The sequence below is a fragment of the Rhipicephalus microplus genome, unplaced genomic scaffold (genome assembly GCF_043290135.1).
Source record: "Rhipicephalus microplus isolate Deutch F79 unplaced genomic scaffold, USDA_Rmic scaffold_141, whole genome shotgun sequence".
Classification (NCBI taxonomy): Eukaryota; Metazoa; Arthropoda; class Arachnida; order Ixodida; family Ixodidae; genus Rhipicephalus; species Rhipicephalus microplus.
Genome location: NW_027464712.1, coordinates 505,124 through 528,163, shown reverse-complemented (window position 1 = coordinate 528,163; position 23,040 = coordinate 505,124). Strand labels below are relative to the sequence as shown.

At 46.5% G+C, this 23,040-nt stretch overlaps 1 protein-coding gene across 1 annotated transcript in view; it reads left to right on the top strand.

Annotated features, from left to right (window-relative positions):
• Nucleotides 1–23,040, top strand: part of LOC119175636 (E3 ubiquitin-protein ligase RNF10) — an 88,097-nt gene that overhangs the window by 33,567 nt on the left and 31,490 nt on the right. Inside the window, exons 9-11 of the mRNA XM_075885425.1 lie at nt 1,847–2,157; nt 3,432–3,549; nt 20,212–20,313. Coding sequence (XP_075741540.1) covers nt 1,847–2,157; nt 3,432–3,549; nt 20,212–20,313 — 531 coding nt within the window. The remainder of the gene's footprint in view (nt 1–1,846; nt 2,158–3,431; nt 3,550–20,211; nt 20,314–23,040) is intronic.

Here is a 23,040-nt window from a genome sequence, read left to right as displayed (position 1 = left end):
TCTCCCCTTAAAAAAAAAAAAAACTAGAGCTTGTCAGCATGTTGCGAGCTGTTCAGTTAGTTTTGGCTGTCATTACGAAAAGACAGTTATTTATATTTAGTACACTCAAAGATCTCAATACAGTGGAACCCCTATATAAGAGACACTGGTATAAGAGACAAATGGGTACACTCATTTCTACCCAGAGCTTGCCTCTTATAAAAGGGTTTAGCTGATAACGAACCCAATATTACGAATTATTGATTATAAAAAAAAGTAACGAATAGTTTTGTCATTGATGGAGTGTTCAGAATATATATTTATAACGAGGTATTTTTGTGCCAGATGCAACTTTCTATAACGAAGTTTGAGAGTACAGTCGAAACCCGCGAGAACGAAACCTTTCGGTTTCCCTTGCTATTTCGTTATTGCGGGTTTCGACTATACTCTCAAACTTCATTTCGTTGCCGCGAGTATGAGACATAAAAACAGTGATACGGCCAGCAGGACGAAAATTTATTGCCAGAAGTCGGTCAACTTACTTTGCCGACCCTTGCCATGCAACAACTTCAACGCTCTCCCTTCGCACCGAGACTTTAGAGCGGCCCAACCAGCCAACGCTCGCTCGGAACTGGTCGTGCCCGAGAATGCTGGCAAAGTCCAGTGCCTTCTTTTGTAGAATTTTTCCCGACAGTGGCACTGTGTTGGCATGCTATTCACAAAACCACGCGAAGACCGCTATATCGACGTCCAGAAAGGCCGCTGCCGCCACCGTCTTGTTCTGCGCACGTGCGCCATTATCAAGCGCAGCGAGAATGGCATCTTTGCCTTTCTATATGGTCGAAAGCAAGCTGCACGCAATTCTATACTCTTCAGCGATATCCTTCTTCCTGCCCTTTTCAACTTCGGCAATGACAGCAGCCTTATCGTGAAGCAACAGAAACTTCCGCTTTTTGGCTGGCGGGGGCATCTTAGCAAAAGCCGATGTGCCGGTAGCCACCCACAGCACTTTCACGCAAACAGCCACATACAACACAACTCGCGGCACTCCCGTGTGTGAGGCTACGGAAGTGACGAAATGACGGAAGCAATGCAGGATGGGATTGTGTCGCCCCCTAATGTTGTCGCTGCAAGGCTGCTTAACATGATGATGATATTCTTGCTGTTCTTTTTCCGCGATCAACGGAGAATCCGCTTCTGGTGTCAAGCTTTTCTCGGGCGCCATTGTAACTTCATCTCAACTACGCCACCAGTTCATCGTTTCTCTTCATCGTTTTGATTGATTCCAACTGCTCGTTGTTGCTTCGGCCTGTTGAGCTCGTCCGACGGCGCCATCTGTACTCCAGCCTAATCATTTCCCATCGCCTGCTACAGTGTGGCCAGGCATGTTGCTGGACACAGACCCCATCACCAATTTAAGTAAACAAAAATGGCGGTAGCCACGCTAGCACGGCAAAAGCAGACGTTTACAAATTTTAAATGCGCATAACACGCATACGAGCATATTTTCGGCAGTTAACCTTCGGCGGAAAAGTAAAATAAGGCCCGCACCCTGGTAGAAAATTCCTTAATGCGGGATCGCTGTCCAAAAACGTTTCGTTGCCGCGAGATACGAAATACATGGGCTTCTATGAACGTTGGCCGGGGATCCAGAAATATTTCGTTGCCGCGGGGATTTCCTACTCGCGGCGTTTCGTTAGTGCGGGTTTCGACTGTACTGTTATGGTAGGATTTACTTTTGTTGATATTTGGTACTTGCTGATGTGCGTTCCACATAAACATTGGTGAAAAACGTCACATGAATGTAGCCCCTTCTTTCATGTGATAATGTAGCCATATCTGTGTGATATCAAAGCTTATGTTGCAGACTCCCCTCAAGTGCGTGGCCGCGAGCGCCGCATTAGCAGCGGCAGCAGTGGCGCCGAGGACAGCGTAGTCGGCGCAGAGGATTTGGAGATGCCAGTTGGCACTGCCAAGAATGGCTCTAGCAACAACGGTTGCCGTGATGGTGTCTCTGGAGGGGACAGCTTCTACTACTTTCAGGCGGCCGACGGACAGCCCGTGTTCCTGCATGCGCTCAACGCACGGATGCTGGCACACGAGTACGGTGCCTTGGAGCTTGCTCCGGTGAAATTTACAGCACGCATCGTGGAGATCGAGGGTGCCTCCATTGACATTGTGAGTCCTGTTTTCACAGCTATAGATAATTATTTTCTGTTTCGGCTTTCGGGGGATGTCGGTAGCTTGCACAATGCTGTATACGAATTGTATCGAGTAGCGAGTACTGAGTGTTTAAACATCTACTTAAGTAAAGTTTTCTCGAACGAGGCGTCCTTCATTTTTTATCTTCCTTCAATTTTTCTCCACGAAACACTAATGGGGAAGAAAGATCTCCAAAGGATTTTTAGCACATTGGGCAGGCTCTGCTCTCATCTCTAATACAAAGTCGTGTCACGTTGTTGGCTGGCTGATCTTTGTTTTCTGCTCATAATTGAAGATATAAGAGCGTAGGTATTGAGCAACTGTAGTAATTGGTAGAGCATTGAATGCACAAACAAAAGACTTGTGGGTTCGATTCTCAGCAGCAGGAATTTTTTTAGACATTTTATTTATTCATGTGTCAAATTGTTACTACACATAAAGGGCTGCAAGTCATGCTCCCTATGCTTTCCTTGCATTGAAGAGCTCCAGGTGGTTGGAATTTCCAGAGGCCTACACTGACATAGAGTTTTATAAAGTTAACTAGAGGGGACTCGTCTGCGATCATTCAGCCACCTTGGGAACTAGGGGTAGTACACAAATTTGCCTAGCCTTCGTGCTTTCGGGCTTCAAACGCATTTTCGGCTTTGGTTGTTGCTGTGTTTTGGTTTTGTTTCCAGTACAACAACGAATTGTTGAGAATTGCGTGACCCGATTTGAATTGGTGAGCCTAAAATGTTATGGTATTGTAGCGTAACTGCTGAACATTTGGTGATTGTCGTTTCATGACGAAGCATCTCCAAGCCATTTAGCAGAAACAGAGCTGAAAGTAGGAAGATTAGACAAGTCCATGTACTACCCGTCATTTTTTTCGCTGAAGCTCCCATAGACACTAGTGCCAGAGTTCCCTCTTGAGTACTTGCAGGAAACTCGTTCACTGCAGCGTGCTTTGTAATCACATCATGATTTTGACAAGTGAAACACTAGCAATTATGCTTTTTATTGACTTCATTAGGAAGTGTAACAAGCGAGATAGGCCCCTCAATCTATTCTACTTTTTATCCCTTGTTTTTTTCACACAAATCTACAAGTATTTCGTGAATGCCTGAATTGTCCGTAAGGTGTTCAATAAAGATTATTGGATAGAAAACACTTGCCGCTTCAATGACTTGCCACCACGGAGGCTTGTTTGTCTCTGGTAATGAGGCTGGTGCTGGTTTAAAACTGTGCCTTGCCTTGTGTTTCTGCTGCAGGAGCTCCGCAGGCGGCTGCGCTACTTGCGCCACTTGCCACTGACATGCGAGATCCAGGTGGTCGAAGTGCAGCTAGAGCCACCTGTTATCAAGCAAGCCACCGTGGAATATTTTGCACGTGCGTATCCGAATCCTCTTCTTTTTTGTCTGGTCGACCCATGTCACTTGGTACACTTCGCAAGCTTATATGCTACTGCTGTGGGGGGACGAGGGCTTTCGTATCATGAAAAATGGCAAAAAAAAACTATTTTTCAAAATTGTTTTCAGTTTCTGTAAACCTTTCCCTACCTAAATCCAAAATATGTATACTGAAAAGTGTTTCAGAAAATTTGTTGCGGCCAGGAGCGGGCTCATCGGAAGGAGAATTTTTCCGTGTTCCATTTTCCCCCCTCAGCTGGCTCTCCCCTCTTTGAAAAAAAGTGCACAGAAAGCAAACGTGTAAGGTTATTTCAAGGTTCCTGATTGGCTGTGGCCACCATGTTGCCCTAGCTCTTCTTGCCATTGGCCTGATGCTCGCTCTAGGAGATCGTCGTCTGTTGCTTGTGCGCTGCGAGGGCATGGCTGCTGAAAATCTTTACTTCGGGACATGTTCATGGCTCGGCGATCACTTAAGATATAATTACGTTTTAGTGTTGAGCTGTAAGTGGGTGCTTGGTCAGATTACTATGAGCCGGCGTGTGGTCTACGAGCGCGGCACGTGATCGAAATTGTCTTTAGGCCTAACTCCGCTCACAGCGAGATGAACTTTGCCGGCAACGACGACGCACTAGCGCACTCGTGGCAACATACTTCTTCACAAGCAACAAAGTACATTTTTCGCTAGCTCCTCAGAACCGCGGATGGCCACGGTACGCATCGGCAGTGAACACCATAGTCAAGCTCGTCAACCCCCGCTCCTCTGCCAAGGATTGCTCGGAACAGCAGCTAGCAGTTTCGTGCGTCAGCACGAAAATGCGATACCAAGCGCAGTGCGCGCAGATTTTTTTTTTGTCATTATAGGCATATTTCATGCATCATCACTAAATGCCGCTGCCAAGTGCATCACGCACCGGCTGCACTGTCCAAGTGGCTGCGCACTTCACAGTCATATGGTGTGCTGTCAGTAAGCATTTGTGCTTGCTGCGATTTATACGTGCTTGTAGCCGTGGTTGGATTCGCCGCGAGCGTCTATGAATGTTCTGAGACAATGAAAGCTTCGTAGATTAGGGTTTCCGCAACTGGCCGTATGATGATGTGTTTTATTGCTTGGGTGACAAAAGAGCATGTATGAAGTAGGGGCACCAATTTTTACATGCCCTACTCGTGTTATTAAATGAACTGCTAAAAAATATTCCTGTGCCACCAGTTTTCTGCCCATAACTATCCATTATTTGGAAATAAGGCATAGGCTGTGATATTGCGAGCCATTTTTCTGGTGCAATAAACCTCTCTCTCTATATATGTTTAGTGATTATTTGGAATCTGCCCCGCCGCGGTGGTCTAGTGGCTAAGGTACTCGGCTGCTGACCCGCAGGTCGCGGGTTCGATTCCCGGCTGCGGCGGCTGCATTTCCGATGGAGGCGGAAATGTTGTAGGCCCGTGTACTCAGATTTGGGTGCACGTTAAAGAATCCCAGGTGGTCAAAATTTCCGGAGCCCTCCACTACGGCGTCTCTCATAATCAGATGGTGGTTTTGGGACGTTCAACCCCACAAATCAATCAATGATTATTTGGAATCAGGAAATGCTTCATTATGCTGATGACAGTTTGAACACAAGATAGATGTGTATTCATATCTATATGTGGCCTTATTCTATTACAATCTATTATGTCATTCTATTCAATCTATTCCATTATTCTATTACAATCTGTATTCTGTATTCTATTAAAATCTATCACACAACTCCTTCATACAGAGAACTTGGTTTGAAATTCATTCTTGTTCTCTTGATCAAATAGGGGAGGTTATGAAAAAAATATAGGCAACAAAAGACACTGGGCAAATTTCGCATGCCTGAGAAGTAAAATATCGCAAAACAAACCTAAGATCGCAATTTTCAGGAGTTTTACAGACCTAAACAGAAGGTGAAACTTTCAACGCAGTTTTCTCAATACTGTTTATTTTGTTGGGGGGGGGGGGGGGGGGGCATTATGCTCAGCTCATGGAGCAGATATCTTGGCAACCACTGTACAGATTTTGATTCCGTTTGTATTGAAATGCTCCTTGAACCATGGTTCAGGGAGCTGCAATCTGTTTTATTTTACTCCCTAAAGAATTTTTCATGGGGTTACTTGTGTGTAGTGCAAGTCTGCTCATTGCAGCGTCACTGTAGAAAACGTTAGATACAAGTTTTAATGTTGCAAAAAAAATATCTTGAATATGCAACTCCCTTCAGCGTACATTTGGCTGTGCGTATAGTAATTAGCAACTATTCTTGTCATTTTATAAATTCTCCTGCACCACCACGATATTATATGAAGGATTCCCATTATGTTTCTGTGGTATCGCCTCAACATTGGTATGAAAGCACTGCGAGGCCATTCTTAGTGTCTATGCCAGTTTTCATCAATATCCAACCATAAGCAAGAAAGTTAGTTTCTTAAGGCACGTCCCCCCTCCATCGTGAAACATCTCCGATTTTTATAGTTAATGGGAGACGCTCCTCGAAAAAACTTTTTTTTTATTTTTAGTCATAGACACTTGAAAATTTTATTAATATAGTTTTTCATGGAGATTTTAAATATGCAAAAATTTTTGTGAAGCGTCCGACGCCGTTTCCCTCGATACTTGGGGCAAGTTCTGAACTTTCAATTATCTAGACTGCGCTTCTCGGGGCTTGCCATGACGCAAAACTGCAGAGAAACACCGAACAACTCGATTGTGTTGTCCGAGGCTTCGCTCTTTTGCCGGAAAGATAGGAGGGGGAAGAGGAGGCGGAGCGCACCGCCGACCAATGGCGGCCTCGTGCTGCTTATCGCGATGCTCAAAACGCGTAACCTATGTGTTGTTTTTCTTGTTTTAGGTTCATTCTTCATGAAGATACGGGACTGGCTACTAGTGGATTGTGAAGGGGAAGGCCTTTGCAGCATGCGTGCAGGATTGCAAATGGCGGCCAATGTGTCCTTTTCGCGACAAGACAATGCGAACTATGCCATTTTTGGTGACATTCGCGCATTTCTCACGTCACCGCTCCCTACTTGGAAGCATTTTTAAATCATTTCTCGTGCAAATTTCAGCTTGATATTTTCAGAAGTAAAACCAATACAACTGGGAAAAAAAAGCAAAAATTTTCTGGAAAACCGCGACTTTTTGACTCGCATCTTCCCTTAAGTGGGGACATGGTGTGTGGAGATATTTTCTGTATTTGTCGACCAAACATGATGAAAATGTACATGCTTATGTAGTTTCTCCTGCTGATTTCAAATACGTAAAAATTTCCATTGTAGGTCAATCAATTTAGAAGATACACAATACCGCCACCCTACTGTTTTTGGAGACAATAAAAAAAGTGTTTATCAGAAAGTAAATATTATTGCATAGCTAGACAGTGCAATTAGCAATAAGTGCAGTGATGCAAGCAGATTTCAAATTGAAGAAAAACTAGTGATTCTGCCGATTATGAAAGTTGAGGAGTCATGTCATAGCTATCACATACAAAGAAATTTAATACCTTCTATATTTATATGGGCAGCAAATGGAAATCATGCTCTCAGCACTTTGTAATACACAGATTGAGCTTTACATTAATCAAAAAAATATTGCTCTAGCTGTTCTACATGCAAGATATCAACCCGACAAACTAGTAAAGTCACCAAAAAGCATGTTTTCACAAAAATGAGAAAAAGAAATAAAGCTCATTCATTTACATAACTGCACTTGAAAATGCTCACTATGCACTGGGCATGTAGTCCTTCTGACTATGAGTCCCTGTGTGGCGCTTTGTCAGGGACTGGTGCATGTTCTCTGTTGCTTGTTGCTTCTTGACTGATGCTGCTGTACACCGTGGATCCTTTTCAGCCATGCGTCTGCGGCTTTGCCAGCTGAGGTTTAGGCTCAGCTCTTTCATAATGTCCTCTGATGCCTTCTTATTGCCTCATTGAACTTGAGCACTGCTTCTGCCACAGCTGCCTCCACCGTGAATAGCGAAGCATGTCGCTCCTTTGGTGCCAGCGCACAGATCATTGAATGCAGGCATTCGTTGTTATTTTGGGTTTTCTGTAGCTGGCGTCTTTGCAACAGCTTTCTGTCTGACAAACACTCATAAATGAGAAGTAAGGCTTGGCAGACATGTGGAGGCAGCTTTCGACGATGTTTGATAATGGGCTCCCCCTTGGCCTTTGCCGCATTTTGTTTGCACCAGGAATTTCGACCAGTGTGGTTCGCCACATCATCATTGGATGTGATGTGATGATAAGTGGCCATCACTGCTGTGTGCATAGCATCATGTGTGTCTTCAGAGCCCGCCCATAATAATTGGTGAGCTTGTAGATCAGGTCTCCTGTCAAGCGGCCCTTTCCTCCAAGACTCTCAAGGCCAGGGCCTTTCTGTTTTGCAATCAAGTTGCGCAAAGCAGTGCCCATACGCTTTTAGATATGAATGATAGAGTCCTTTTTTTACACTAGGATATACCCATAAACCTTATCTTCTTGTAGCACAAGGTAACTGCAGCTGTCCCCGTCGCAAAGCACCGTGGTGTAGCGCAGGTTGTGCCGCTCAAGTGACCTCCTGAAGAGGATGAGGGCAGCCTCAACCTCCATTTCCCCAGCCTTCTTGTCACTGTTTTTCTGACACTGGTGATGTTCCTTCCACGCTGCATAAGAAGGGTCACCTTCCTTTGGGCCCGACTCGCATCCAGCACAAAAGTTGCTCAAAACAACGAAGTCAAGCACCAGCCCGTTGAACAATTCTATGACGGGGCTAAGACCAATATGCGGCGAATGACCGCGAGTCATCTATGACCCATCAAAAGACACCGCGATGTTTCCCATGTGGCCTATATTACGTTTGGCTTAAAGTTCGCTGAATGACCGCATGCAGTCGCTCGTCATATTGCATGCAGCACGATCAGCCGTGGGCGCCAACTTCATGTAGTGTTGCCACATTTTCGTGTGAAGACCTCGACGGCTGATGCCCATCAACGAGAACACATCATTCAGCGTGGTCTCTGTCTGTTCCCCGTTGCCTGCATGGCATGCTCGGCGAAAACATTCACAGCAAAAGGTTTCATACATTCATTGCTACGTACGTGCGGCGAGCTCCACAACGACGCAGTCTCTCCACAGGTTGAACACATAGAACGCAACTTCACCATGAGTCTGAATTCCCGGTCGTCGCGAACAATCTGCAGTTCTCCATTGCATGCCTTGCACTTTGCAAATGCCAACAAAGCGTTGTTCACTGTGTCCAAATCTATAATTGTGAATGTGGTTCCATCAGGCGGCCGAGCTGCTTCGTCGGCATTGTCAACCACGAATGTGCGGGTCCGCTCCGTCGCTGCAGCGAACGACAACTCCGATAACTTATCTTCGGCTTTAGCTCACTCCTCTTCGAAGTCTGATTGCTGCCGATAGATAGCATCTAGATGCACGTGACCGCGGCTCGAAGGCTCCGTGGCCGACAGACTTTGCACAGGCTCCGTGACAACTGATGCGGTAGCTAGGCTTTCTGTGGTAGCGTCAAAGATTTCGCCATGGGACGCGGAGAGTGTAGCGTCTCGAGGGGTTTTGCTGTATCACGGAGCACTTCTTGAAATTCGCGACTAGGGTCCTTCACACTTTTTTCGCACCAAACTTGTGCCACGTGCGGAATTCGCGCTCAGGATTTGACATAATGAAACTTCTCCGCCAACACTGAGGCAAAATGGCGCGCATGGACGCACGCCTCAATACCCGGAGCCTTCACCAATAGGGAGGCAAGCTCAAGTCACGTGCGCGAAGTAGCGAATAGGAAGGTGCTTTGATACTTCTTTTTGCCGCTCATTTTACAAGCTGCCAATGGTTGAATTGGACCCATTCTGGCAGGAACTTGAAGGGGAAACATGGCTCTCTCAAATGAGACCAAGCGGGCCGCGCTGGCACACATAAAAGGGCAGGGGTGCGTCACGGAAAGTGTGCGATTTTAATGTTGATTTCGGCTCAGATTTAGCTAGAAAGCACCGTATAAAGGGTCTTAGCGGCTAAAATAATATTATAAGCTTGAAATTCACGGTATAAGTGCACTAGTAGCTGTAGATTTCAAAAACGCAATAAAAAAGTTTTTTTTGCGATTTTTTGGTCTCTACAACCCGTGTCCCCCTTAATTTTCGCAAGCTTGCATGCTAGAACTCGTACTTTGATCACGAAACATCCGATTTTTGTACTTCATTAAGGATTTGGTTACTGTGCCCACCAGCACTGTAATTTGAGAATTCCGTGCCTGCCTGAACCTAACACTGGTGTGTTGCTTCAGTGAACCATAACATGCTCTGTAATTACCATATTCTCGCGAATGTAACCCACCCCTGTATATAACTGGCCATTCGCCATTGCGCCATTCTGCGCCAATCTGACCTGCTGCACCAGGTTGCACATAAACAACAATTTCTGCGATAATTGTTGATTAGAAGTGTAGACTGCCCAATCTAGCTGATTGTCATCATCAACCGAGCAACACTGAGCTTTGGCTACAGACGAGACGGGGCCGCATCCATATCCAGTCTAGTCCGATCACATCATGGATCACATGTACAATTTTGAATCCGTTGTAATTCGGTTCATTCTTGGGGCTTGCTATAGCACTCATCTTATTGCTGTTATCGTCGTGGTTTCCACGCACGCGAATGTGGTGGCACCAGCATGAGTAACTGTGAATTACCTAGTAATGCAGTAAGACATGGCATGATCGTGCACTAAACGACAGTGCGCGTTTACAAGTAAAAATGTGCATCGCCTGACCTGTGGCATCATCACTAATAAACAAGTACACTAAGTACTGCAAAGTACACACCACAAAGTGCATTCTCTCTTTTTGCCAAAATGCAGACAAGATACTAGGCTGGCAATCTCGCACAATCGTTTTATAGTGCACAGCGTCAGTGCCAAGGATAATTTCGGAACGATTTCAGGATCCAGCATACGCAGCGACTGAGATAGCAACAGAATGGATACTATCGGTTTTCTGTGATACATATGTGCGCTTCTTAACAGTTTCATTGAAACACAGAGCGGTTGTATTAACTCGATCATCTTCTGGTTAGTTGCGTGCAGCGTGGCACCTATGCTGCCCATGCTGTCGCTGGTGGGTGGCTCTCTGTGCGTATTTGCTGTGTGACTTACTCATCCCCACTCCGCTCCAGACTGAGCCCAGATGAGAAAAGCAGCTTGTCTAAGGTGTCTTGGAACGACCAAAACTGGCCATAAAATAGATCTTTTGCAAAACTTATTTTCGGGGCATCTGTACTTTGAGCACCTACTCTCAAATTACTAACACTGAATTCGGTTGGAAAATGCGATAAAATGGGTTTTCAAAGCACCCCGGCAGCAGTAAAATGCCCACAAAAGAAATTCGCGCTCGCCATGAGCGTTGCAGCGGGCAGAGTGCTGCCATTTTAAGCTAGATTTGAAGCTGTTTCGCAATTTGTCCCATCTCAAACTGGCGTTGTCCAAGTAGAATGGTCGTCGTCGCGGGTTTTCTGAATGTCGTTCCTGGGTCGCTGATTGGCTCTCACTCTACTCGCTTTTCAAGAGCGCTGTTCCGTGTTTCCCATTGGCTTGCATGACCGATGTGTAATTTTTTTTTTTCTCTCTCACATTCGCCACCATGGCTGTCTTATTGTGTGCGTCTGCTTTCGCGCTCGTGCATAGGTTTCTCTACATATCGTGTTTCTACTTTGTGCCGGTAGTTTTTTCACACAATGGAGATGCCCTGAAATTCTCATCTGAAACCGCCCTCGCAACAAGCTTTTGGGAGCGGTAAAAAGCGGGCTTGGAACAAGAAGGTATGATCTAAAAGTGCACCATCGGGATGAGAGTTTGGGGGAGTGGTAAAGCGCGTGTGCAGACTGTAAAGCGCGTGTGCAGAACGATCGCACGAGCAGCGGAATGTCGAGCGCATTTCGCGCCCCACTTACGAAGCCGATTGAGCAATGGGTGAAGGTGCGTCCGCTTGGTTTTGCCACGATTTTGCAGTCGAGCTACCGCATCTCGATAAAACACGAAATCTATGCAGTTCCTTGCACTGTTTCGGGACGTGCGTGGCTGAGCGTAAGTGGCGCTCGGCTCATAATGACTTAATGCATAGGGCAGCATGCTGCCTAACATCCCGGTCGTTAAGTAATTAATAATAACCAGGAGGTTAATCAATGATAATTGAGTTCTCTATAATTTAAGGGGGGACGCGGGTCTTAGAAAAGTAAAAAATGGCCAAAAAATCGATTTTGAGAAAAACACATTTTTCGAATCTTTGAACCTATAAGCACCTCTCCTCAAATTATTAACGCTAATTTTTCGAATCTTTGAACCTATAAGCACCTCTCCTCAAATTATTAACGCTAAATTCGATAAAAAAATAGGTTAAAATCTATTTTCAAACCATCACGGGAGTCGCAAAACAACCCGCAAAACAGAAAATTTGTTCGAACTTCCCGCGCGCGCCGCCAGCGAAGCAGTCGGCGGATCGGCGCCATCTTGGGCTTGTTTTGAAGCTGGTTCCTTTTTGCGCGTTTCGCGGGCTCTCAAAATGGCGTAGCTCCAACACAACGACTGCCCTCCCCCGTTTTGCGAAGCCGTCTGCCGGACCGCTGATTGGCTAGAGCGCGCGCGCCGGCGAGCCCCCCCATTTTGCGCTTACCATTGGCTGGCGCGGCGGCGCGGCCACGGTTGCTCGCTCTTTTTTTTTTTTTGTTTGGTTTTGCTCCGTCGGCGCCTGCTCTCGTGCGTGTTATCTCGTCTTCTACCCGCTCGTGTACCGACGTCGCCGACGTATACGTCTTTCTGCATTTCGCCGGCATGGCTTGGGAAGCTCGCCTGAAGAAGAACACTCGTCAAGCTTTCGGCAGGAAACGAAAGCAAGCGTGGAATGCGCGGCAGAAGGGAGCGGCCTGCGCGCCGCCGAGAACGCCGGAGATGGCCGAGGCAGCGCATTGATGAAGGATGTCTGGGACAAAAATGTGTGTTTTACTTGAAATAGTGTTTTATGTATAAAAGGGCGATGTTTTTATATATAACATGTGTCTTCCTTTGGTTTTCAGTGCACTAGAACAGCCACAAAGTTGTAGACTGGGTTCCTAATACTGATTCAACGGCCAGTACACAGTTTTTAAATGAGCTGTGGCAAATATTTTGGGAAGGTGCATTGACACATTTGGTACAGCCATACTCACATAATGTAGAGCTATACAACGGTGCCATTTTTATTGCTCTAGCTTGACTTTAGCAAAAGTTACAGTTATTAGAAACTTTAAGTGCGTTTTTCGCAGTTCGATGTTTTTGTGCGCCACACTAAACCTTAGGCGTTTTTCTTATATGTTACTGTTGATTGAGAATGACAAACTTGGTATCATTTTATTTGTAATAACATTATCTATGAATGATGCTATTTTGATTACTCTAGAAGCATACTGTTAATTACAATTATGGATAGTAATGAGCAAAAATTTAACAGAATATCCATTGTAAGTGCTGGTCTGTTTTCTTATCTATATAATGCCTAAAAATTAATAAAAATAGCATCACCCCATACAGAAAGCCCTCAGCATTGGGGCTATGCATTTATTTTTTGGATCTGGCTTGATTAAGTTGCCAAAAAGCCTCCATTGATGTGCATAATTAATTAAATTACAGATGTTAATATCTTTTTATCCACTGAAGCTATTTCATAAACAATTACATATTTGAAATCAGCATGAAAAACTGTCCAAGATGGTGAGGTTTGGTCAAGATTGAGCCAAAAACAGAAAAAAAAAGTTTTAAAGACCCATGTCCCCCCTTAAGAGGAACTAGTGACTTCAGTCTCATACACCATGGTTCAGTCTCATTGCACATTTGGCTGCTTTTTTTTTTCTGAATCACTACAGTGTGGTCAGCTCAGATTGCTTTAGGTGAGTTTTGTTTTTGTTTGCAACTTGTTTTTATCGTGATAACAATTATATGGTTGCTCTCGGTGGGTTTTTGCTGTTGGTGTTGCAGCCATGGTTTCATTTCTATAAAGTCCCACCATACATCGTATGTTCCAACACCCGTGGGTAGAAGAGTATTAGCGGGGGTGACGAACGTGGCTGAAGCAGGGATCAAACAAGCCTGTAGCGTCATCATCATCGTCATTTTTCTAGCCACTGCGCTGCGCCTCTCGTGCAGCTGATGCGACAGCTCGAGGCGCGAGCTGTAGAGAGATCGAGCTCACGTGCCTGGCGGTTCGCACGTGGCAGCCGCCGCCGCTCCGCTTCGGCAATCGCCTTTGATAATAAAGTGGCAAGAGAACGACACGACCACGTTGGCCGCCATCCCGTCTTCCTCTGTCGCTACATTGGTGACCCGGAGAACACGCCCTTCGCTGAGCGGCTCCGCTCTCTCGCTACATTGCTGACCACGGACACACGAACAAGCGACCGGCGCTGCACTACTGCCACCGAGCTACGCGGCCATGTTCCAGTCAGCACAAGCCTGGCAGCCTTAATTCGACCCGCCACTGCCCCCACTCCGGACCTCTCGCCTAGAGTCGTGGTTTGAGGAGTTTGCATCGGCTTTGTATCACAACGGCATCTGGATCCAAGAGCTCATGTACGAGGTATTGGAATACCATCTTCCACATGACCTCAAACACCACCTCACATACTTCTCCTGGAGCCCTCGCCCGTACGATCACTTGCGAGATGCCGTGCTCAAGTTTTACGACCTTAAACATGCTCCTCCTCCCAAAAATGACACAACTGCACCTGGCTCATCACCGTCCAGGACGTCTCTCGCCCCACAGCCAGTCCAGACCATTCCCCTGCCGGCAACTGGCCACATAGATTCGACACCGGCCGCTGCCCCGTGCATCGTCGCATTCGCTGCAGAGACTTGGTCGGCTGAACTGTCTGTCCCGGGCGATTCGACGACCTCAGATGGGCCAGCTGACCTTCCTGCAGACTCCCCGCCTGTCCCGGCACCTGTGGAGGCCCGCGACACCACTCACACTACGGACCCAGAGCCCGTTGTGACACTGCACGCCATCACTTTCCCCTGCACACCGGTGCCTGCTGCTCAAAACCTCGTGACACTGCACGCCATCAGTTTCCCCTGCACACCGGTGCCTGCTGCTCAAAACCTCGTGGACTGCCAGCACCTACTAACATCACCCTCGATGTATCCTACAGAAGTTCAAGCCCGTGAGCATGCACGGCTGAACGTGCATGATGCTGTGACGATGCCAGGAAATCCCGGGGTCCGCACGCCTGGCTCACCACAGGTGGAGCACACTGTGCATGCCCCAACAGATGCGCAGTTAAACCATCCGCCTACCACAACGTACGCGTGCTTGAGCATTTCAACGCCGTCGACGGCCCATGACAACTGTGATGCCAGATACCCGCCGCTCGATCTCGCATCACCAAACGTTGGTTCTAGCTCAAACAACGCGACGACTCATCGACGTATGCTTACGCGTTACACGTCGTCACAGGTCGGAAAAAGCAATCTATCAGTGCCCTCTGAGCCGGCTCGTTATCACTGTAAACCATGTCGCGCTTCATCGGTCCAAAGCGCACCGTTTCTAACTTATCTGCACCCTACGCGGCCGACCAGGCGACCGCCGCAGCCGGTGATGTGCCACCGGAAGCGATGGTACCAGCACGGTAAACACACTACCAGGGTTGACCGCACTCCCTGTCCACGTTCCCACCAGCTCCAACAAGGAAGTAACACTAGACCTTCTGGACTGGCCGTACTACGCTCATGCTACAGTCCATCCTTTAAGCATCAGTGTCCAATTGGGCGCGACAATCAACCGCACCGAAACGGCCCGTGTGTGTTCTTGGCCCTTGACCATTTTCCCCTTGTCGTTGGTACTCGCTATCGACAAAAGTGTCCCTTCATCACGACCCTCGCCCGCTCCTTCCAACTGCGTGCCTGCGTAGCCACCCTCGTCCGCTGCGCCATTCCCAGTGTCGCCCGCCAGAGACCCAATGGTTGCCGATCGTCACTTCCAGTTGACGACGTGGACTGCTCACGGACCCCGTTTCGTTTTGCAAACCTAACTCGCTTGTGTATACGCTCTCATTATTTTCATTCCGGCTTCATTTCTGCGGGGGGGAGTAATCTGTAGCGTCATCATCATCCCCATTCATCATCATCATCGTCATTTTTCTAGCCACCGCGCTGCGCCTCTCGTGCAGCTGATGCGACAGCTCGAGGCGCGAGCTGTAGAGAGATCGAGCTCACGTGCCTGGCGGTTCGCACGTGGCAGCCGCCACTCTGCTTCGGCAATCGCCTTTGATAATAAAGTGGCGAGAGAACGACACGACCACGTTGGCCGCCGTCCCGTCTTCCTCTCTTGCTACAAGCCGGCTCTTTTCTCTATTTCTCGGAAAGATCATGCGATAATATCACCTCACATGCTAGGCCTGCCAGCAAACGAAGAGGAAGTGCCCCACCCGTCTTTTGAAGGCGTATTAAAGGGGGAGGTGGCATATTAAAGGGAGAGGTGACAAAAAGACAGGAGGAGTGCTGTAACAAATCCAGAAAGAGCAGAGTGAAAATTTTCAGGTTCCCAGCACACGACAGGTAGGCGCACTTTTTATTCTGCCATTTCAAAGAAGTGGGCGATATCTTTTTTTTTTTAAAAAAAAAAAAAGGTCTAAGATGAACCCAAAGCATTTCCGCTGTTGCTTTATGATCACTTTTTTTTTTTTTTTGGTACAGCGCATTTTGAGTAACGTTGTAAGCATGCGAAGCCACCTGTCAACCTTTCTTTCTCGTCCACTTTGTGTAATGCATGACAAAGCTATATGGTCAAGATGAAACATAGTACGTGAGAGGGGTTGACCAGCCGAAATCAACGCCTCTGTGGTGGTTCTTGGGCCCTCAGACGCAGAAACCCAAGACTAGGACAAGAGAAACATTTATTGACTTCACACACAAAACGATCACAACACTGGCTATCTGTACAACACACTGGCTCCATAATTCAGTCATACAGTCCTTATGTCTACGCGCCCGCGAGTAACCAACGTGTCCTCACTACTCGGAAGTCTAATTCCGTCGGGTGCCACTCACGCTCCCGCTGAAGACGATGGCGTCGACGACGCAACCTCGCCACGGGAAGGTTGCCAAGTGCACGGTAGCTCACGAGCAGACCATCAGCTGCTCGTGCTGGACCAGGCGGCCCCACGCTGCGGCCGACGCAACACCGAGGTCGCACCTTCAATTGGCGGTTGTGCCGGACCGGCTCCGACGTGGCACCGTGGCCACGATCTCGGTGACTGGTTGTGCCGGACCCGAGTCTGGACAGGATCAGCCGCTTGCCCTGGCCCGCACGCTCGTCCGCCACAGGAACAGCATGTCAGGCCCGGCCCGGAACCGCCACTCGCCTCAGGAACATGCCACGCTCGTCCCGGTTAGGTTGGTGACACCCGCTCGTTGGTTCGGTCCCCTGAGGCCCAACGCCTAGCGCTCTTGCTAGCTGGCCGCGTTCTTCCTCTTCCCGTCGCTGTTCCGAAGCTCACGCGCTCACGTTCGTCTGACCCCGTGCACACTTTCGTCTTCGTCGGTTATTTTCCGCTGTCGGTTTGACTTCCAGTTTCAATTTTGGTTGTGAGAAGCACTCTTACAACAGCCTCCTTTTTCTCCCTCAATGTCAGTACAAACGTACCTTCTCAACGGGAGCCGTCGGTCCGCTTTAGTCAAGGGGGGAGGTGGCTTTAAAAAAAGCTGTTTTATTTGTTTACCTACAGCAATGAAATTTGGCATGCATACTCATAAGTGTCTCGAATAGGGAAATATGCAGTTTCATCATGATACCTTCAGTAGTATCTCAAGTTACATAATGATACATGGTCCAATTACATGGTCTGCTCGTGGAAAGCCTAGCGCTGTGACAAAACATGCCAGGAAGCAGCAAATGGTGTTGATCTTTACTCAAAAGAAAGCTACAGGGTATGGCACTCTGAGAATTCTTGAATAAGTTCTCTTTTTCGTTTTTTTAGAGATCATCATGGCTGCCGACACACATTATCAGAAACAGTGGCATGGACAAATCATCGCCTAGAAAAAAAAAAAAAAACAGGTTTATAAAACAGAAATTGAAGATTGCTGTACCCACAAGCAGGGTTCAGGAATTCAGGAAAACAAAACAGAATCAAAATCTGTCCAGTCATTCCCGTGCTACTCTTTCCACGAGCAATGCACAATGTCCGAAACACACTTGTGAGAAAAATGAACTTTCAATGAACTTTTTTCAATGAACTTTCTTGTTTCTCGTTGAATATTGATGAAAATTGGCACAGACACTAAGAATGACCTCACGGTGCATTCATAAAAATTTTGAAGCGATACCACTAATACTTTACGAGAGACAAATTATTTCTTAATTGAACCATGTGCAGGGGCTGAGCATAATGTCAGAAAAACAGTATTGAGAAAGCTGCGTTTAAAGTTTGAACTTTTCTTTACGTTTTTAAGACACCTAAATATTGTGATCTCGGGTTTGTCTTGTGATATTTGACTTCAAGATTTACTCTTTTTCATGATTTACAAAAAACAAGTATGGATTTCAAACCAAGTTCTTTGTATGTAGGAGTTGTGTGATAGGTACGACAGAAAAGATTGTAATAGAATAAAACCATATACTGAAATTATTCCACATTTTTTGTGCTGAAGTTGTAATTAGCATAATTAAGTACTTGATTACAAATATTCACTGAACTTTTCTTTATTCGGGAAGAGGTTTATTGCATCAGAAAAATGGATCACACCATGACGGCCTATGCCTTCTTTCCAAATAACAAAGTTATGGGCAAAAGACTGGTAGCACAGGAATTTTTAGCAGTATAATGAATGACGCTAAACGGGCATATGAAAACTTGTGCCCCGGATTCATACACGCTCTTTTGCCCCTCTAGCCGTGTAACGCATCATCATACAGCCAGTCGCGGAAACTCTAATCGACAGCAATTCATTAACCTCAGAACATTCATAGACGTTCGTGGCGATATCAAGCACGGTTCCAAGCACGTCTGAATCGCATCACAAGAGCTTATTGACAGCACTCCATATGACCGTGGGGTGCGCGGCAACGTGGACAGTGCAGCCGGCACGTAATGCACTTGACGGCGGCGTTCAGTGACGATGCGCGAAATGTGTAACTATGATCACAAAAAATCGGTACGCACTGCGCTTGGCATCGCATTTTCGAATGACGACGTGCGAAACTGCTAGCCGCTGTTCCGAGCAATCCTCGGCAGTGAAGGGGGGGGGGGGGGGGGGTGACGAGCTTGGCTGTGTTGTCCGCTGCCGATGCGTAAAATGCCCGTACGTGATTCAGAGGAGCTAGCGAGTGATGTGCTACATTCCTTGCAAAGAAGCACGCCGCCAAGAGTGTGCGCTTGCGCGTCGTTCCTGCCCGCAGTCTCGCTGTCAGCGGAGTTAGGGCTAAAGCCGACTCCGATGGCACGCTGCACTCGTAGACCGCGCACCTGCTCGTAGTAATCTGATCGTGCATCCGGTGCGGCCACTCGTAGTAATGAGATCGTGCTGCCTCTTACAGCTTCGTTGCTTCCGAAGAAGCATATCGCCACGAGTGCGCAAGCGCGTCGTTCCTGCCCGCAGTCTCGTCGTCGGCGGAGTTAGGGCTAAAGACGACTCCGATGACGTGCCGCGCTCGTAGATCGCGCGCCTGTCGTAGTAACCTGATCGCGCATCCGCTTACTGCTCGTAACTAAAGCGTAATTATATATATTAAGTGATCATCAAGCCTTGAACACGTCACGAAGTAGCGATTTTCGAGAGCCATATTCTCGCGATGCACAAGTAGCAGACGACGATTTCCGGGAGCGAGCATCGGGCCAAAGGCGAGGCGAGCTGAGGCAACATGGCAGCCTCGGCCAATCAAGGACCTCAAAACGACCTTCAAACATTTGCTTTTTGTGCGCTTGTTGTTAAAGGGAAGAGCCAGCTGAGGCGGGAAAGTTAAACACGGAGAAGTGCTCTTTCCAACGAGCCCAAGAAGCCGGCTCCCGGCCCAAGCATCGCGAAGCTATAATTTTTTGAAAATCGCTGTTTTCTCGCGATTTCCAGAAAAAATTTCGCTACCTAGGTGGGTGAAACTGCGCGGTTTTCAGTGTAGATATTTTGGAACCAGATAAAAAAAGAGTTCCAGAAACTGAAAACTTAAGTTTCAAAAAATCAATTTTTTTTGCCATTTTTTAGCGATCCCAAAGCCGCGTCCCCCCTTAAAGGATGCTGGTCATTGTTGCTTGAGTAGAACCTGTGAACTTAGGGTCTAAGAGCATGGTCACATGTGTGCTATCTCTGCAGGCATCTGTGGACAGCTCGTACATCCTTCTATGTGCTATGCTCTAAAGTAAAAAAGACTGTGCGAAATCCGCTTTGCTCCTTGGAGCAGTCAAAGTTTCTTATATGAGTGTTTTGTTGAGTTGCGTGAGATCACGTCCAGAAGAGTCAGCTGCCAGCCTCACTTTGTATAACACTGAAATTTCTCGCTATCGCATTTATTGCTTTGTCCTTGCTGTGAAACTGACTTTTTCTTTTTTCATGACGAATATGTGTTAGCAGGCTCTGGATGATTTATACCACTTGTTTTCTCCCCTACGCTGTCTCTTGCCCACAGCGGATGTGGAGAAGCGCCGTCGTCAGCGGTCACGAAGGGCACGCAATGAGAAGCGTCAGGACAGGCTGCGTGCGAAGGAAGAGATGCGTCGACAGGGCTACGGTGAGTGGCTCCTTCGCTGTATATGCCCTTCTGTGATTTGCTATTCAGTGCTAATGGCAACAGGTTTGTCTAGCTGTTGGTGAATGGTTATGTGGTTTCGTACGGCTATGAAACTTTAAGGGGGGACACAGCACTTAGAAGTCCAAAATGGGCCCTAAAATCGCATTTTCTCTCTTATCATTGCGGGTTCCCGATGCCCTTCCGCACCTATCAGCAAAGTTTGGCTTCGAAATTCTACTTATTTCTCAAGTTATAATCCATAAAATGAGCATCACCAAGCAGACCTTTAAATTGGAAGTTGAAACTAGCTATACTTCAACTGCCGATGGCATGCGAACTACACGCTCCACCAGTGCCATTTTAGTCTTGTTGGAAAGGTCGCGTTTCTAGCTTTTTTTTTCCTTTTTCAGTAGACAACAATGTGCCCCTCGTAAAAGCAAAAAAAGTGAGGTTAAAATAACGCGCTGCGCGTGATTCCATTGGTTTCTTGACGCATATGACCAAAATGGTGTATCCCGATTGGCCAGGAAAACTCGCTGGCAGTGTCTACTGCCATTTTGAAAAGGTATCGCCTTTGCGAAGGTGTCGCGACTCATACCATAATGTGCTGGTGCATCTCGCTATGCGCAGCGATGGGAAAAAGTTCCGATTGCAGCATCATTTTGGCTGTTCACGGAAGAAAAGCACAGGCAGAAAGCCCATGGTGCTGCCACTGTGGCGCAGGAACAAGTGCCAATGTTTTTGATAACACCGTCTTGATAATGCCCTCTTGCGTGCGCGACGTGCACGCTGGCCGCCCATGTACCGAAGATGTTATATATGAAAGAGTGTGCAAGACTACTTCTCTGAATAACGGATGCTCTGTGGATTATGACCGCGCCGATGTTATTGGCAACGGTGAAGTGTGCGTAGACACGGGCCTCCCTGACAGCGCGCGCTGTGTGGACTCGGCCGTGTGCGGGTAGAGGCTGGTGTGATCGATGCCAGTGAAGTTCGTGACGCGCGCGCCCGCAAGACTACCAGCATGCTTGAGGATCTTTCGTCGTGTCAGCAACAGCACGGGAAATTGAGAGCTTTTCGGACTTTAGTGGTGCAGCAGCGAGGCAAGATGCCAGTAAGGCAAGACTCGGAATTCACACGAAAGCCTCCAATCTGTGATTTGAAGGTTGGTATCAAAGGAGCAGCACGCTTCTATTTTTGCTGTGCAAGCTGCTGTTGCAGAAGCTGTGCTGTGCTTCACAAGCAATGTCAATGCATTTGCTGTCATTCTAGAGCAGCTGGACATCACAATATTCAGCAGCACATCCCTGAGGGCTAGGGAAAAGGACTGTCGTTAAGAGTTCAACCTCAAATAAATGAGAGAAGCATCCCAAAGACTGAGAAAGCTGATCAAGAAGAAGCATAAGGATGGGATGCATCCAGATTAAGCCCCTGGTGCATTTTCATAGGACATTTATTAGTATTTTTCTAATAAAGGTGTTTTGAAACGTTTTTCTTTGTTTTCTGAAAACAACAATTTTGTCACATTTGCCAAGTTGGAGGGAAAATAACTTATGTTCCATTCAAGCTATCAGCATAATTCTTCTTCGGACGGAAAGATAAATGCATGCAGTATGCAATATGCCTACTTTGAAGGCATTATACAGATCAAGAATTTTTTTTAATTGGGTCACAAGCGTGACAGGTGACAGTGGCTTTCTTTTTTGTGAACATTGATGTCCTCTCACTCTTGTTGAAATTGGCCCAGCAAATTGATTTACAGCATTTTGCACTCCTTAAACATCCTACATTTTTTCTACACTGTCGCCAGTGTTTTGGTGCTTCCTGCTTATATGCTAATTAGGCTCCAAACAAAGGACCCAGGTTTTACTTTGATTGTGAAGTATCTTGAAAACTGCTTTACCTATCAAAAAAAGTAATAACATTTTTAGAATCTGCACATCTAAATACACAAACTGTGAAAATTTCGTTAAGATCTATACATAAATAAAAAAGTTGCCCATCGAATGTAGCCTCCCCCCTTATTCTTAGAGAGCCCATAGCTGTGCAGCTGTAATGCAGTTTCAAATTCAGGGGTGAAGATGGAAGGTAATTTTTACTATGACATGTAAAGGTGCCAGTCGGAAATTCTAAACATGCAAAAGAAAAAAAGTATGAATGTGGAAACGTGGAAAAGTTGACCTTAAAGGCTCATAATATGGTCACATATGGTGTTGCTCAAGGTTGTTAGTTTGATTAAGATTGCGCTCGGCCTAAATTGCACACTCTTTTCTTGTGGCCTCTAGCCAGTGTTTAGTTGTCTTAATGTGATAAACAGCAAGGCTAGGTTTGTGCGAATGGTAAAGTTTAGGTTCTTAGCAAGTTCGAAGTGAATAATGATTTGGTCAAATACTTTTCCATTAAATTTAAATAGTCTCTATTGCATATTTGGGCACATTGTTTTTAAAATTGCCTTTTGCTTGTATTATTACTTGCTTTATAGTATTTGTTTTTTTCATTTTACTCTTGTATTTCGTTTTTACCCTGTCATTGCTGACGTAGGGTGGACAGTGCTTAGTCAAGCTGCAATAACTGCAGCTTTTTTGCCGTCTCCCCATTTTTCGCCATTGTATCTGTTTTTGTGAAAATAAAATAAAATAAATGAAATGAAGATAGAAAGTAGGCCTGTGCAAATGCTATTCCTTTCGGTTCAGAGGAAGTGGAAACAATGTTTATAGCAGCAGTATT